Source organism: Argentina silus (assembly GCF_951799395.1).
Source record: "Argentina silus genome assembly, chromosome: 8".
Taxonomy (NCBI): Eukaryota; Metazoa; Chordata; class Actinopteri; order Argentiniformes; family Argentinidae; genus Argentina; species Argentina silus.
Genome location: NC_139662.1, coordinates 5,839,667 through 5,855,692, shown reverse-complemented (window position 1 = coordinate 5,855,692; position 16,026 = coordinate 5,839,667). Strand labels below are relative to the sequence as shown.

At 45.9% G+C, this 16,026-nt stretch overlaps 1 protein-coding gene across 1 annotated transcript; it reads left to right on the top strand.

The window, feature by feature from the left end:
- Positions 1-1,504: 1,504 nt before the first annotated feature.
- rimkla (ribosomal modification protein rimK-like family member A) lies at positions 1,505-15,540 on the top strand (the record flags this gene model as incomplete). Its single annotated transcript, XM_083675875.1, has 5 exons — positions 1,505-1,667; positions 8,835-9,065; positions 11,301-11,387; positions 12,893-13,096; positions 14,730-15,540. 5 exons carry the CDS (start codon positions 1,505-1,507, stop codon positions 15,233-15,235), a joined length of 1,191 nt encoding a protein of 396 aa, XP_083532001.1. The 3' UTR covers positions 15,236-15,540.
- Positions 15,541-16,026: the final 486 nt, after the last annotated feature.

Here is a 16,026-nt window from a genome sequence, read left to right as displayed (position 1 = left end):
GCATAATTTCGCCCGTGATTGTCACATGTGTTTTGCATCGGTGACGCGCAGCAGTCTCAATAAACTTGTTACAACCAACGTATTACAAATCACCTGCTGTAAGAAATAACCACCGATTATGTGATCAATATCAGCAAATCTGCGGAGTGCCTTGCTAAGGCTGATCCTCTCAAACGCGGAGAATGCCAAAAGGTCTATGCTCTCTACCAGAACATTTCGCGAGATCTTGATTTCCACCGAAACCCTACTATAAGAAAATCTCGTCATTTTAGATTTAAAAAAAAAAAGAATAGCACACGTTCTCACGAGTATCCATGATGTAAGCTGTAAGGCATAGCCTGCTGGAATGGGCTCTCATAATCGCACCTATAATGCAAGGGTGGTCACCGCTCGACGTTTCGATTATAGGCTACCGATAAAGAATAAGAATGTAAAAGCTTAGTTTGACAATCAGATCCGATTGACTAGGCTATGTTATAATTCCTGCCATTTCAGCATGGAGACAGAGGCGTTGGTATTCACCAAACCTCCCAGCACCCGGTCTGAACCGGTTCGGGTAATGCGCGCACTCGTGGTACACCCACTCCCCTTCAGTGCTGCATCTTTGACATGCACTGAATCACAGCATCCGCGCGCTCTCGTTGGACACGTCCCTACATTCACATTCGCATCCTCATTGGTTCACACCGCCTTGCGAGCCTCCACACCTTCGTCATCGTGATTGGACGACGGGGAAGGGCGGACACGCCTGTGTCCATTGGTTTATAAGATGCAATTGGTCGAAATGATGGAAAATCCTAAATTATCATTGGACATCCATTGTCCGAAAACGCGGAGAAGTAGAGTTGTAAACGAGGCGCGTGCTTGAAGAAAAACGCAGGACTGAAAATAAGCGTGCACCTTTTCAGCACCGATACCCGTGGATAGCAGCCAGAATCAGACCAGACAAGCGTGGGGATACGATAGCTGCGGTTACTTCGATAAGACACCACCATTTTGTTGGTTATTCAGCCAAGCTGGCTGCTGTGTTCACTGGATAGTTGATACACCGTTTTGATGAGCGGAGGATTTAAGACATAATTGCACGAGCTTTGTTTGCCCTATAGGGCTGCAAGTGCAAGAAGCTTCAGCTCCCAAGTTAGTAGAAAGCAGAGCAGAGAAGTCCAGTCAGAAACGCCGCTAGAAAGCATTTTAGGTTTTCATTGTGATTCAGCGGGATCTTGGATCGCGTGGGACCGGGAATAACTGCCTGCAAATGAGGGGAAGTAAGTGGAAATCGACTAATTAATCGACCACTTTTTCATTACACGAACAGCCGTACAATCGTGGTGTTGCTTCAGCCACATTGCTTGTTCGTGTAGCTGCACCCCATTGTGTGTGCATCTTTGTGTTATTCCCGTCGTTCCCCGACCCGGATCCCGCTCTCTCGCACGCCCGCCGCCCCCCAGCCACAGCTGTGTATTCACTGCTATTTTGAATCGGTACAACACAATTCGACATAAATATGTGTTCTCGGGTTTGGTTTGTGACCGACCGGCGCATCAGCCAGGAGTATCCCCAAGTTCAAATCCTCCGGGCACTGAAACAGCGCTGCGCCGAGGAGGATGTTGAATTCCGCTCTCTTCTCATGGACCAAATCGTGCTCACCATCAGCGAGGGACAACTAGGCAAGTATCAATACATTTTAAGTTGCTATACAGCCGTTAGCTACAGGAACACTGTTTGATTGTCTGTTTCGTATATGTCTATGTGGTCGTATATTATCAGCCTGTCAGTAGTCACGGAGGGCATAGCGGGTATTGTTCGGCAGGTGACTAGCCAGGCCCTGATAGTGAGCTAGCTAACTGTGACGGTGACCGCCTAACCCAGTTTCTAGACTGCCTCGAGACGGACCTAGAGAGCTGACTGTGGAAAATGATGCTAAGGCAAACTTCTTTGGATAGTTAAATAACACAGGAAAACATGTGTTTGAGATTAAACAGTGTGGAAATGTGTTATTGCTCATCTGATCATTGAATAATCAGCTATTCTAACCGGGTTGGATGGGGGCACATGATAGAAAGACAACTGAGGCAGCAATAAAAGCGCCATCAAGTTGTTGTGGTGGTGGCAGCATGATGTTGATATGTGCAACTTAGCCATAATCATGACAAGATGTCCAATTTCCGTTGATAATTTGATTTATAAACTTAGTTTCAGTGATGTCTCATTCTAGCAGATTTGTAATCTTAAACTTTGTTTAAATTATAAAAGTTATAGCCACTCGAGGTCACCCTAGCTGTAAACAATAATCAAACAAATATTTAATAACCTACCTAATAACCATTATTGTGCAGCTTTGACTACACATTTATAACTAATTCCTAATTTAGTCTAATTCATTTTCATAATAGACCTTTGTTACCAGTAGTCTAATTATCAACATGTCCACAACATCATTGTATATGCTTCCAATTAATGTGGTTTAGAAGTATGGTAAATTTAAAGACAATATAAGGGTTTGTAATCACACACCTAGGGGAAGAGGTCACAAGAAAACAGATGGTCCTAGAATTTTTGGAGAATGCAGTCAGGAGGGGTGAGGTCAGATTGAGCGGTTTGATATAGGTCAAAGCTGCAGAAACCAGAATAGAGTAATTAAAAGTTAGGGTAAATAAGTAATAAACAAAGTTGTAAACAGCCAGAACACAAGGCTTTTCAAATCAGCCTGGGCTCAGCAAGATCTGATCAGACAAACTGACGCCAGCCAGGTGTGCGGCGCACACCTTGATGACGAAATATAGATCTTGAATGTTATTGGTGCAAGTAGACAGGAAACAGAAGTACTTTGAATAGAAGGTGTTAACCTGTGCTAAGTGCATAAAGGCAGGTGACTGAGGAAATATGGGGTCAGCTTTGCAAACCTGAACGACTACATATTCTGCGGGAATAAAGTCTTTGAATGAATCAACAGCTCTGGTTAACGGTATTTTATTTCAAAGTATTATAACTTAAATTCTACGACAGAAGGTCCAGGTCTACGCTGTGGGAAGGTAATAAGGGTGAAGCTTTTTGACAAATATATCAGAAATGTTTCACAAGTTTAAAATTGTCATTTTAATATCGTGGGCTCAGGGTTGCTTGATACACTGAGCATTGTTTGCTGGGTCGCTATTAAAAGGGATATATATATTTGAAAGCATAGGAAGCCTTAGTGTGTTGCTGTTGGCAACATGTGACTAGAGAGTCATGGGGGTGAGGGCGTAGGGGGACATGGAATTTGGTGAGGAGGTGTGAGCTGGGGGTCATTCCGCTCAATGGGTGGGAGGGGGCAAGATGGCAGTGTCTCACTTAGCACATCCTATAGGTTGGCATTGACTGAAGGAGAATGAGGAGGTGGGGATCTCACTCAGACATGGAACAGTGAGATTGGGCATGACTTCCCAATCAGAAGCCTCATGTGGGATGGAGTGTGTCGGGGTCTGCGATATCGCAAACCCGCTCCACAGGCCTGGCATTAACCATTATGGTTAACAGGTCAAATAAGTCTATAGAGCCCTATCCTGCATCAAGAAGCCTATATTCATAATTACCCCCTACTATTCAGAAAAAAAGCTAAATTGACCATAGATCAGGAGCATCCTCCACATTAATAGGAATTGACTGGCACAAAACAATTGAAAAGAGGCCTGCTACATCACTGACATAAAGTGATGGTCTCCTAACTTGAATCTACTTTGTCATATTGATTCTAAGCTCTTTGCAAGAAAGAGTCAGACACCTACTTACAATAATTGATAGGACGGTCTTCAGTGCTTGGATAATCTGGGAGAAAACCGGAGGAAGAGAGGGTATTGGCCTAGATAGCTAGGTTAGGTAGAGACAGCTGTCCAGAGCTGAAGGTGAGCCAGAGCCACAACTGGAGCAGGGCCGTGAGCCTGTCCTCTAATCCCTGCTGGCCCCCGGATCTACATATATGGCTTCAGTCTTTGGTGTTGACATCACAGATTAGCAGCAAGCGGCCGGTTTGACCACAGTCAGGCTTTGGCTGCCTCTAAGACTCACAACATGGGGCACATCATTTAACATTGAAATACTAGGCCTAATGGTTAGGCGTACTTGTATTGAAGTAGAAGAACATATTTAGAGTAGGGCTATCCCTTTTTCCTGTGCATTCAGTATGTTAGACATGACTCACATAATGCACATGTAATAGCCTACAGGATTTATGCAGTAGTATACTTAGTACACAGTAGTTAACACAGTTTGGAATAACATACCTGAAATAGTAGACTTGGGGGTTAGAGGGAATGTGGCTGGTGGGAATAGTAAAACTAAAACGGTTTTTCCAGTGATTCTGCAGTCACATTGGGCAACAAAGTCAGGGCGAAGTCCACTGTGTTCCTTGCAGAAGATGTTAATGGGTGCCCCATGTCCTTGTGACAGGCTATGTGCTCACCTCACCAGAGTGTCTGGAATACCAAAGATCATGTCAGGGGCCAAACCCAGTGATCAGCAGAGGAATTTCACATCCCATGATGCAGATATGTACTCAGTTGTAGAAGAGGAAGACAGGATATGAATCAACATTGGATTCTTCATCCCCTCCTTGTGGACTGCCACGGACACGTTTTTTTACCCATAGATGACAAATATTGCACCACCTTAATGTTATTGAATGCTACAGGCCGCAGGAACATTGAGCCATGGCCAACACATTGTGACTTTCTATCGGTGATATGAAAGTGAGACAAAATGCATGAGCCAATGGGCAAGAGGTGGAGTTAGCTAGCTTCCCTTAATCCTAATCTTAGAATTAGACCATTGAAGGAAGGCTTCATTGACAAACCACCATGCTGGACTGAAACAGTTCTCTCAAAGGCTTCTAATAGGACTAATGTGAAATAACTATATCTCATAGCACAGTGGCTGTAAAATGTTGTATTTAATGATGGATGCATCCACCTTGGTCATGAGCAAGTGTGTCGTCTGCAGGCTCGCCATACTTTTTAGAAGTGAATTGGAAGGGAAATAAATGTTGCTTTTCACTACTTTTTATTAAGACATGTAATTAGCAGATTCCCATTGCAAGAGAGCTATCTACTGGTATAGAATTGGATCTGATAACAGTGATAACAGTAACAGTATTACCCTTAAGGGAGAGAGGGCATTAGGCTAACGTATTATTATTACAGTGACTAAGAGGGAGAGTCATTTGTGAGTTGACATGGTATGTGAAGATTTCACCAGTCTTTATTTGTTAGTCTAATTTCCATGCTCTCAAGTGACCGGAACAGGAGCATTTGCATTAACCATTAACAGATGTACTCTAGATGTAGAAAAAGTGCAGCAAAGCATTACAGATTATTTGAAAGGAATAACACTACATAGGCTAGCTTTTATGTCCTCTGTTGTATCAGTCACTACAAATGAGAGATCCTTCCCTTTGTGTCACAAAAGTTATCTTGATCATGTCACACTGAAGCCGGTCCAATAAGACAGGAGGGATTGACAAACAAAATACTCTGATGCCAACCAGTTTGGCACCTGGCCCATGGAACTACACACACAGAATGCTGCCGTCAGCTGATGCATAGGTGTGGCAATGGCTCATAGCCTGAGGTCATGGTTTGTCAGGCTACATCGCTTCCTTGTGTGGCAGGACACCAACAATGTGGTAAGAATTCCATTAGACCAGCACACCTTTTGCAAAGACTTTCTTAATCTGTCTTTGTCTTTCTGCCTCTTTACGTATTTGTCTCTCATTTGCCCTTGCATCATCCCAAGACTGCAGCCCCCACCTCTACTGTGCTTCGGATTGTGCACAATGTCACAGAACTGCATGTAAAAAACACTCACACATTCTGTAAATAACGACACAACTGAGTGAGAAATGTTTATTTTTTTTAATTTCACACACAATATAAGTTCTCAAACAGAATGACACCCACATCTTACATACAAAGTCCTACTTATGAATAAACTAATATATAGGCTATAACAGTTTCTTCGATAGCCCATATTTAATAGCCAAAAATTAAAATGCATAAATTCATGGTCATGCCTTGATGAATTACCCAAACATTTTAGAAGACGACACAGTGAAGTAGGCACTACATCAAACCCACATCAGAGTATGTCTGAAAGTCACAGTTGGCATGGGTGTGTCTCTGTCTGTCTGCGTGTTGTGTGCATGCCTGAATGTGTGTGTGTAGTATGGTGTGTGTAGTAATGTGTGTGTGTAGTATGGTGTGTGTAGTAATGTGTGTGTGTAGTATGGTGTGTGTAGTATGCCCCCTGTGTTTTATGTGTGTGACTGACTGTATTCATGTGCTCACTGGCGACAGACAAGCCAGATCAGTGTCCGGCCCAGTCCAGCCCACCCACCCCCTCCCCAACCCCCCTCTCTTGAGGAAGTGGTGCCCGCTTCCTGGCTGGCCCAGGCCGAGGCTCCATCCAGGGCTGGCACGGCCCGCTGAGCGTTGGCATGTGTCGGCCCGACCGTATTGTGACGTCACGACGGAATGCACAGAATGTCAGAGCGGGATGGGAGTCCCCCACTCAGCAATTATGGAGCCTGTTAGACCTGTCAGGCAGAACGAAAATAACACACACACTCACACAGCCCAACGACCCGTGAGGACCGTCACAAGGCGAGACGCATAGAAATAAGAATCCATAGACCCAGACCCAGTCGTAAACGTGCACTTTTGAACTGGAAATGGACAACACGAGAGCCTGGATCACTTATGTGAAGCCGAATGAAGGGGCTGTGAATGTGTGGGAGGTTTTGCAACGATCACATGACAGACAGTTACTGTATGAGCAGCCACTCAAATGAATGAACGGATTCATCTGGGTGTTCCATTCGTTCTGCTTGGTTCCCGTAGACACCAAGACAAGTGATGTGGACACAGAATACTGCCTATCCCTTGATACTTCCAATGTAGCGCAGTTCACTCAATGGCTGCACAATCGGAGCAGTGTGAATGGGGGGGGGGGGGGGGGGCTAGAGAATCCTCCGATTGCAAGGAGGCAGGTGGGGGAGGGGTGACAGGCTGGGCTGCCCCCAAACAAATGCTTTTACACTCCTCTGTTTCAATCCCCCCACTCCTCCCCCGCACTTCCTTTATACATATACCCAACCTTTTCCCCCTTCTTACCCTATTGTCCTTTTATACCCAAGCAACATTTGAGCCAGATCATCCTGTTGAATGAACGGATTTATTAAGGAGCAACCAGTTTTTGAGGAGCAGTGGGTGCCACCCTATTCCTGTTTTGTAGCTTCGGACACTGCAACCTCTGTCAGTCCAGTGTTGATGCTGTCGCTTTTGTGAGCCGGAGATCTTAAGATGGCTGAAAAGCAGGTCACAGCACACAGCGAAGTGCTGCGTCAGTGACAGCCTCTCTTCCCCCCCTCCTCTTTTCCTTCCCTCCCTCTTTCTCCTCTCCCCCCCTTTCCTCCTCCCTCCTCCTCTTCTTCACGTCCCATCATCACCCAATCTGTCTTTTGCTGAGCTGCCTGGCCACTGCCCCTGTTCTCGTCCTCCACAAATCCTCACTGCGCACCTCTCCTTTTCATCCCTTCATCTGCTATGCTGCTCCCTCCTTGCTTTTCTCTCTATTCCACCATTATGTGTTGTGCTAACAGATCTGTAGTCCTATACTATTGGTTCTTACAGGATTAAAATGGCTGGTATAGGGACTGGTAATTGCTGGATCTAAATCTCAGAGAGAGTACACACACACACACACACACACACACACACACACACACACACACACACACACACACACCTCACCTCACCTTGTGTTTTATAAGCACAGTATATGTTAGGCAAAGTAAATGTCCGAATGTCAGATGTGTTTAGAATAGGCAAGTTTTTGCCTGCTTTCATGTTTGGAAATATGTTGTGGTGAACCGATCTGACTGCAAATAGATGCTGGTAGTGCCTCTCTCTTAAATCCCTGATGTGTGTTTATACTCAGTCATCTCCCTCAGGCTTAAAGACGTCTTTAGGTTTGTGTCTTACATTGCGATACAGCACTCTACAGTAAGCTGTAAGTACACTGCTGGCAATATCTGCAAGGCGGCAAGCCTGGGCCCCCAGGACACAAAAGTTGGCAGTGCCACAGGGAGCATGTGGATGTGGGCAGGGTGTGAATGAGTGTCGCGGGCAGGACCCTGTCCAAATTAAGGACTAACACAACTAGGCAGGCAACTGTGGACCTGGAACCATGCCTCTCACTGCCCTGCACCCAGCCAGGTCACACACCCACAGCAGCTTGATAACGATTGTAGTTGTGCGCACACACACACACACACACACACACACACACACACACACACACACACACACACACACACACACACACACACACACACACACACACACACACACACACACACACACACACACACACACACACACACACACACACACACACACACACACACACACACACACACACACACACACACCAGTCATCATCTAGGCAAGGTCTACATGGGCTGTGGAAACAGATACTTGGGTGATGGGTGTGCATTAGTGGAACTGTTAATGGTTATTCAGGTTCAGAGTTGGTTCTACTGGGCTGGCTAGACTGTTGTGATGTTGAGCAAGCCATTTTATCAGAGGTACTCTGAAATAGCTTGCTTCCGGTGGTGTTGATGAGTGGGGAAATTGTCAATTGTGATATTGGGTAAAACATTTCAATTAGTCTAAACACAAAATTGCAACATTTGTAGAATGTCAATCTAAAGGCCCCTCTCTATCTTTCTCCATCCCTACCCCTCATCGGCCCCTTGACCCCTGTTTCTATCACTTCATCCCTCCCCCTCTCTCCCGCCCCAGGTCTGAGGGTGGAGCAGGAGGTGGTGACGTCCTACCCTCAGGTGGCGGTGGTGCGGGTGCCCACTCCCTGGGTGCAGTCCGACAGCGACATCACTGTGCTGCGTCACCTAGAGAAGATGGGCTGCCGACTGGTCAACCGCCCCCAGGCCATCCTCAACTGCGTCAACAAGTTCTGGACCTTCCAGGAGCTGGCCGGCCACGGGGTTCCCCTCCCGGACACTTTCTCCTATGGTGAGCCTTGACCTTGATAATGATGATAGGATTGATTTGCTTTTATGCAGTGCTGAGGTGTTTTGAAGAGGAGCAGAGGTGGTTTCAGTAGCATTTTGATAGAGCTTTTAATAAAGGTCTCTGCAGGGACTTATATAAGCAGTCTGAAAGACCCTCACGGGTTTTACTTGGAAATGCATTAATGCTTATGACAACATGTCTGGTTTGTTACTGGATAGTAGGCCTGTCTCATGTTTTTATTAGGCTATAGTGTTCTGAATACTTTATGAATTGCTTATAGATGTTTTAAGTAGTCCCTATTTTGAGCACTTTACATTTTGACTGGACATTGTTCCCCATAACCAACCATAACACTTAACTCTACATTTGTGCATGCTGTCACAAGCATGGCCTGAACCATCATAAACAATCATTTCAACTGATATCGGTAACTGTTTGAAATAATCGTTTTTTACTGGAAATATATTTTAAGTTGGTATGGTATGCATAACATGCCCATAATATGCTGTGTCACATACTTCATGTAGATTTTGACTACCCCATCTGTTATTTCACAATCATGACAAGGATGAACCTCTCTCAAAACACTGTAATCCTTGCCTTTTTCCAGTGTTTTTAGCCATTTGTCGCAATTGGAATCTGTGACTTCAGTCTACTCTGGATAAAACAGTAGGATACAGAAAGGATATGGTAGGATACAGGGCCACAAGGCCTATGGGCCCAATGCCAAACCAAACACTCGTTTTGTTTTGTCATAAGACGAAACTAAAGCTGACAGCCCCAGTGTTTTTTGTTTTTTTGTGCCACTGTAAATCCAATGGCGTTTTGGGAGAGGAGTGAGGGTGAGAAAGCGGGGGGAAATCTGTCCCAAATTCCACTCTCTCCTCTGAGCACAGAGGGCCAGGCGGTGCAGGGCAGCTGAAGCGCTTATGTAACGTGCCCCTCCCCTCCCCGTCCTCCCCCCTCATGACTGAGAATAAAAGATCCCTCCCCTCCACTCTTCTCCTCTCATCTCCCCCCGCAGCAGCCTGTGACGTGGTAGGGCCCAGGCTGACATTTGCAGTGCGGCTCTCTCCTAGCTCCTCTTGCTCAAACACAGGGTGTGGACGTGTGCTTTTTGGAAAAGGCATTTGCAGGGCAGCTCACATCTGGTCCTTTTTCTAAACGCCAGACCAGATAGACAGACAGCACAGAAGAGGAAAAAAATGAATTCTTCCCTTCTCCTCTCTCAATTTTGTGTACGTATTCCACACACAAAATGAACCTGTTAGGCCCGACAAATATGTTATATATGGGCCAAATCCCATTTCTTATTTTTACCCCACCCCTCTTTTTCAAGTGCCCCTAGCTTTTCGACTTGCCCCTCGGAACAGAGTTACAAGGGGTAGTGTTTGAAATCTTCCCCTTTGAAATGGGAAAACCCTTCAAGACCCTGATACGTCATCAGTAGTCGTCGTTGGCGTTTACGTAAACAGACGCGACAAGTTTGTTGCCAGGCATTCATTCGTCATATGCCATCAAAAGGGGGAAATGCGACATGGAAATATGTCAAAATGCAGCCATACACAAATCAGCCCTAAAACATTGTTGTAACGTTAGCTAGCTAGCTAGAGACATCAGCATACTAGCGATTTTTTGTTAGGGTTAGGGAAAAGTATCTATAATACATGTATCTATAATACATTGAAATGACATCAAACTAAGATAATACAATGGTTATCATATTTTTAAAATCTTTATTAACAAAGAAAATACTTACATTTGTGGTTTTCTTTTGTTGCTTGTGCAGCGTTCGTCACCATCTTGCCAATGATTCACAAGGCATTCTGGGAGATTTCTCATAACACTCGGTTTTGAGTGTGCCTCTGAAAAACCTCAGTTTGGAGGGCTATGTAGCCCTACCACTTCGCCCTACCCCTCTATCCCAACAAGAATCGGGACACCCTACCTCTCCGTGTGAACGCGCAAAACGGAGGGGTAGGGCTAAGTGGTGGGGGCAAGGGGTGTATTGGGGCAAGGGTTATCAGATATATCAGGATAGTCACATGCAAAATGACAGGATGGTCTACTTAGTGTAGAATGACAACACTAATGACAATTGTTTGTCAGCGTTTTAACATTGTTCCTGTGGCAACAAAATTAAATATGTTCACACAATTGAAGAAGGTATATGGTGGGTGAATGAGAGGGTTTGACTACTCGATGTTTTCTAACGTGTGTGTGCTTGTTTCATAGGAGGACACGAGAACTTCCGAAAGATGATCGATGAGGCGGAACCGCTGGGCTACCCCGTGGTGGTGAAGAACGCACGTGGTCACAGAGGTCAGTAAGACCGCAGCCGTCACTCTAATGTCTGTCTGTTTAATGACAACAGCAGGCCTCTCCGTGTGTTCAGACCTGTCTCTCAATACTGCTCTAGCGGTGTGAATGTCCCCAATGGCACCATGGTCCACCCATATAAGGAATTTAACAAAGGAGTGCTAAGTGATTAGGATGGTAGTGTTGGATAAAGGAAAGCAAAGAACATCCCTAAATAGTGTTCACACTATCTATAGTCTGTTTCTTTTTATTTCTCCCCCCGCTCCCCCAGTTCAGAAAAGGATAGCCAGAAAAGTTTGAACCTTCAAACCAACTTTCATACCATTACTGTTAAGATTAGAACAAATTGACTGGCCTGATCTGTAGAAGCCAACTGAGCCATCAAACTTCTCTATTCATCGTCACAGAAGCTTTAGTTAGTCTCCCATTGTTTGAAGGGATAACAATAGATTTTGGCCAGCAGGGACCCTTAAGACAAGGCATTGTTAAGTAGAATGGCTGTTGGACAGGGGCTAACTTGACCTTTTTTTGTGGACATCAGCTAGAGTGGTTGCTGACCATATTGACCGTTAGCATGACTGAGATCCTGCTTTAGCCAATAGCACTGCCTACAGGCTAATACTTCCCTGAGTTTTTGATCAAATATGTCCCCCCTACAGATGGTTTATAGATGTTTAACTAACTACTGTATCGACAGCTGCTCAACTAGATATCCGCTAACTCTCACCCTAGCAAGTTGTCGCATAACGACAGGGTTGTTGTTGATACTTTTCATAGTGTGAGCGTGTGTAGACCGTCTAATGGGCACCAAATAAAGTGTGACCGAAAGTCATGTGTCCCCTCTTAGTCGGCTGTCTCTTGGCACTGATTGTTAGATCTGTTAGCTGCCCTCCCTCCTTACCCCTCTCTCATTGGACAGCTGTCTTGTCCCTATCCCATGGGGCCTTTCTGTGTTGTCTTGTTTGATCTGAACCACAAGGTGTCATGACTACCATTCTGTCCCATCTGCACAATGTAACCAACCAACACAACACAGCCTCCTCTAATTGTTTGGAGCTCTCTATACACACAGACACACACACACACACACACACACACATACACACCCCCCTGCCTCAGATGCTTTTCTTCCTGTTGTCCCTGGTACTGTGGCAGTAGGCTAGCGCTGAACTGTGTTGGGGTTGGGGGGGGTCAGAGGACGACTGAGCGTGAGGACCGCCACGGTGCTAATTAAAACAGGCCCTGGCATTTTTTGTCTAGCCTGTGCGAGTGAGTCATTCTGTTCCCCACGGCCATGGGTTTTTAGTGTCCTGAATGTTCCATGTGATGTGGTACGCGAGGGGAGTGACTTGACATGGTCGAGGTGACAGGATGTGTCAGCATATTGCAGATAGCCTCAGATGAAGGCTGAGTGTTACTTTATACTCTCATTTCAAATTCTGGTGAATGAATTGTGTCTGAAAAGTCTCTCTTTCTCTCTCTCTCTCGCCCTCCCCTCTCCTCCCCAGGCAAGGCGGTGTTCCTGGCCAGGGACAAGCACCACCTGGCTGACCTGAGCCACCTGATCCGTCACGACGCCCCCTATCTATTCCAGGAGTATGTGAAGGAGTCACATGGCCGTGATGTCCGGGTAGTCCTGGTGGGGGGGCGCGTCATCGGCTCCATGCTGCGTTGCTCCACCGACGGACGCATGCAGAGCAACTGCTCTCTGGGTAAGTGGACAGGAGTGGTTGCTGGGTCTGCTGTGGCTGTGTCCCTGTGACTCTATTCATTAGATCACACTGTTATATGAGTTTGGTCAAGTGCAAGAGTCCACTTATGAATTGTCTCAGGTCACACAAATTTACTGAGAAAAACAAGTACCGTAATTTCCGGACTATAAGCCGCTACTTTTTTCCCACGCTTTGGACCTCGCGGCTTAAACAATGACGCGGCTAATTTATGGATTTTTCTCGCTTTCACAAGCTTCATGCCGCCAAAAAACTGAGCAAAAAACACATTGTGTGACGGTGCTCAGTTTTTTGGCGGCATGAAGCTTTCATTAGACCAATGAAATTGCCGAACGGGTTAAGGTGAAACAATGTAACTGTTTAGATTAAATCGAGCGCGCTCAAACTTCCCATCATTCTGATTACGGTAGTCATTTTGAAAGCCAAAACAATCGCCACCGCAATGAAGTTTGAGGATTTTAGAGGTGGACCATCGTGGTGTCTCAGATTTATGAGACGTAAAGGCCTGTCCATCAGGGTACGGACGAGTCTGTCAGCAGCTCCCTCCCGACTACGAGGAAAAAGTTTCAAACTTCCGCAAATTCACTGATGCAAAGATAGCGGAGCATTCCATCGGCCCGCACGACATCATAAATATGGATGAGGTCGGTAGGCTTGGTAGGCTACTGTTTACCGCTAATTTTTTATTTTTGTTACAAGCCGTGTTTCGTTAAAGCCTATTTATTTTTGTTACAAGCCCGTGTTTCGTTAAAGCCTATTTATTTTTGTTACAAGCCGTGTTTCGTTAAAGCCTGTGTAAAGTTCATTTGTTTCAATGTACCGGTAGGCACCTGCGGCTTATAGACATGTGTGGCTTATTTATGTTCAAAATAATTATTTTTTTAAAATTCAGTGGGTGCGGCTTATATTCAGGTGCGCATAATGGTCCGGAAATTATGGTAATTGAACAAGTAATTGAGCCCAACCTTGCTAGAGATCAGGATGTTGTTTGTTTTGGTGATTCGTGAGTCACTGCTCGTAAGTTAGGAAACCACACTAGAGCGTAGCACAGGCTTTGGATAGCAATGGAAAGTTCGTGAAACACGTCACTTCAATGACTTCAAAACATTAATATGACACTACAGTACATTGTTGTGGATGACAGACTGACTTTAACATTGTCACAACATCTGCCGTCTTAGGCTAGCCAACATGCTCATGTGTTGTGACGTTTTCAGGTCATCAGTCATCAATTGTTCTGCTGTTCTATGACAAGTGCCACATGATGTTTATAACAACATTTTGTTAGCGTTATGCAAGCACAGTTTCTAGGTTGCTCTTACTTGTTGACATATGTGTTTGTATGTCTGTCCGAAAATGACCAACTGTACTAGAAATCATTTATAATAAGTATTAGACCCGGGGTAGCCCAAATAAATACTATGAGTCACTGCTTTGTCTGTCTCTATTACTCCTTGCAATAGAGACCTCAGAGAATCACTTCAGAATATGATTTTAAATATAAATTAATTTGAATATATAGTATACATATCCTGTGAACAGCCCCGGATAGCTCTGACTGGTGAGTGTGTGTGGTGAGTGACGCCCCTCTGTCTGCTGTGCCCTCCTCCTGCAGGTGGCGTGGGCATGATGTGCCCGCTCAGTGAGCAGGGCAAGCAGCTGGCGGTACAGGTGTCCAACATCCTAGGCATGGACGTGTGTGGCATCGACCTGCTACAGCTCAACAATGGCTCTTTTGTGGTGTGCGAGGCCAACGCCAATGTGGGGTTCATTGCCTTCGACCAGGCCTGCGGAATGGACGTGGCAGGTATCATCGCCGACTATGCCATCTCGCTGCTACCCAGCCGTCTCACCCGGAAGATGTCGCTGCTCTCAGTGGTGTCCAGCGCCAGCGAAACTAGCAGCGAGCCTGAGGTGTGCCCGGCGCCCAGCGTGCTCCCCGAGGCCGTGTGCAACATGAGCGTGGGCTCCACCTCCAGCGAGAGCGACCCGGAGCTGGCCGAGCCCGCCCAGCCCTCATCCCCTCGCCAAGCCCCGGGCCCCACCCTGCCCAACCTCCCCGACCAGGCCTACAACTTCAACACCCTCCTTGCCAACGAGATCAAACTATTGACTGAGTGAGCTGGACACAGCCACTGCAAGCACGCACACTTATCTACACACACACACACATATACACACACACACACACACGCATACACACACAAAGACACAAAGACACACACACACACAAACAAACACCTGTACACATGGCGATGGACATTCCTGTTACAAAGACACACACAAAACACAAACACACACACACACACACACACACATTCTTATACACGTACACAGGGCAGGATGTTACATGCAAACGCATGAGCTGAACAAACAAAAACATGGTAATGCCATGACCACAGAAACTGACGAACAGACGTAGCGCGCGCACCTTCTCATAATAACCCCCCCCCCCCCCCCCCCCCTCCATAAACACATAGAGATCTGAGGCTGCTCCCCTGACTCCTCTCCTCTTCGCCCCCACTGCAAACAACCCCCCAATGTTCGTTTACACTGCAGCGTGGTGGTAGGAGTGGGATCCAGAAGGTTTAGTAGCTGAATCACTGAATCTTTTGTTTTCAATTTGCTTGGTGAGTTGAGCAAGAGTGTCTTTTCGGGAAAATCCCTTAAGAGCAAATACAACCAGCAGCATATAGCCGATGTAACCCTTCACCCGATCGAGCTGAACACACAGACACACTACGAATGGTTGTGTTAGGAGGATGAGATTGATTGCGTGGTCGTCGTTGTAGATCAACCACTGAGGATGTAGCCAGGCTTGATTTACTGGGAGGTGAAATGAAGTGTTTTTGCAAGTGATTTTTCTCTATGAATGAGAGAGGGATATACACAGAAGGCTAGACTGCCAGCTA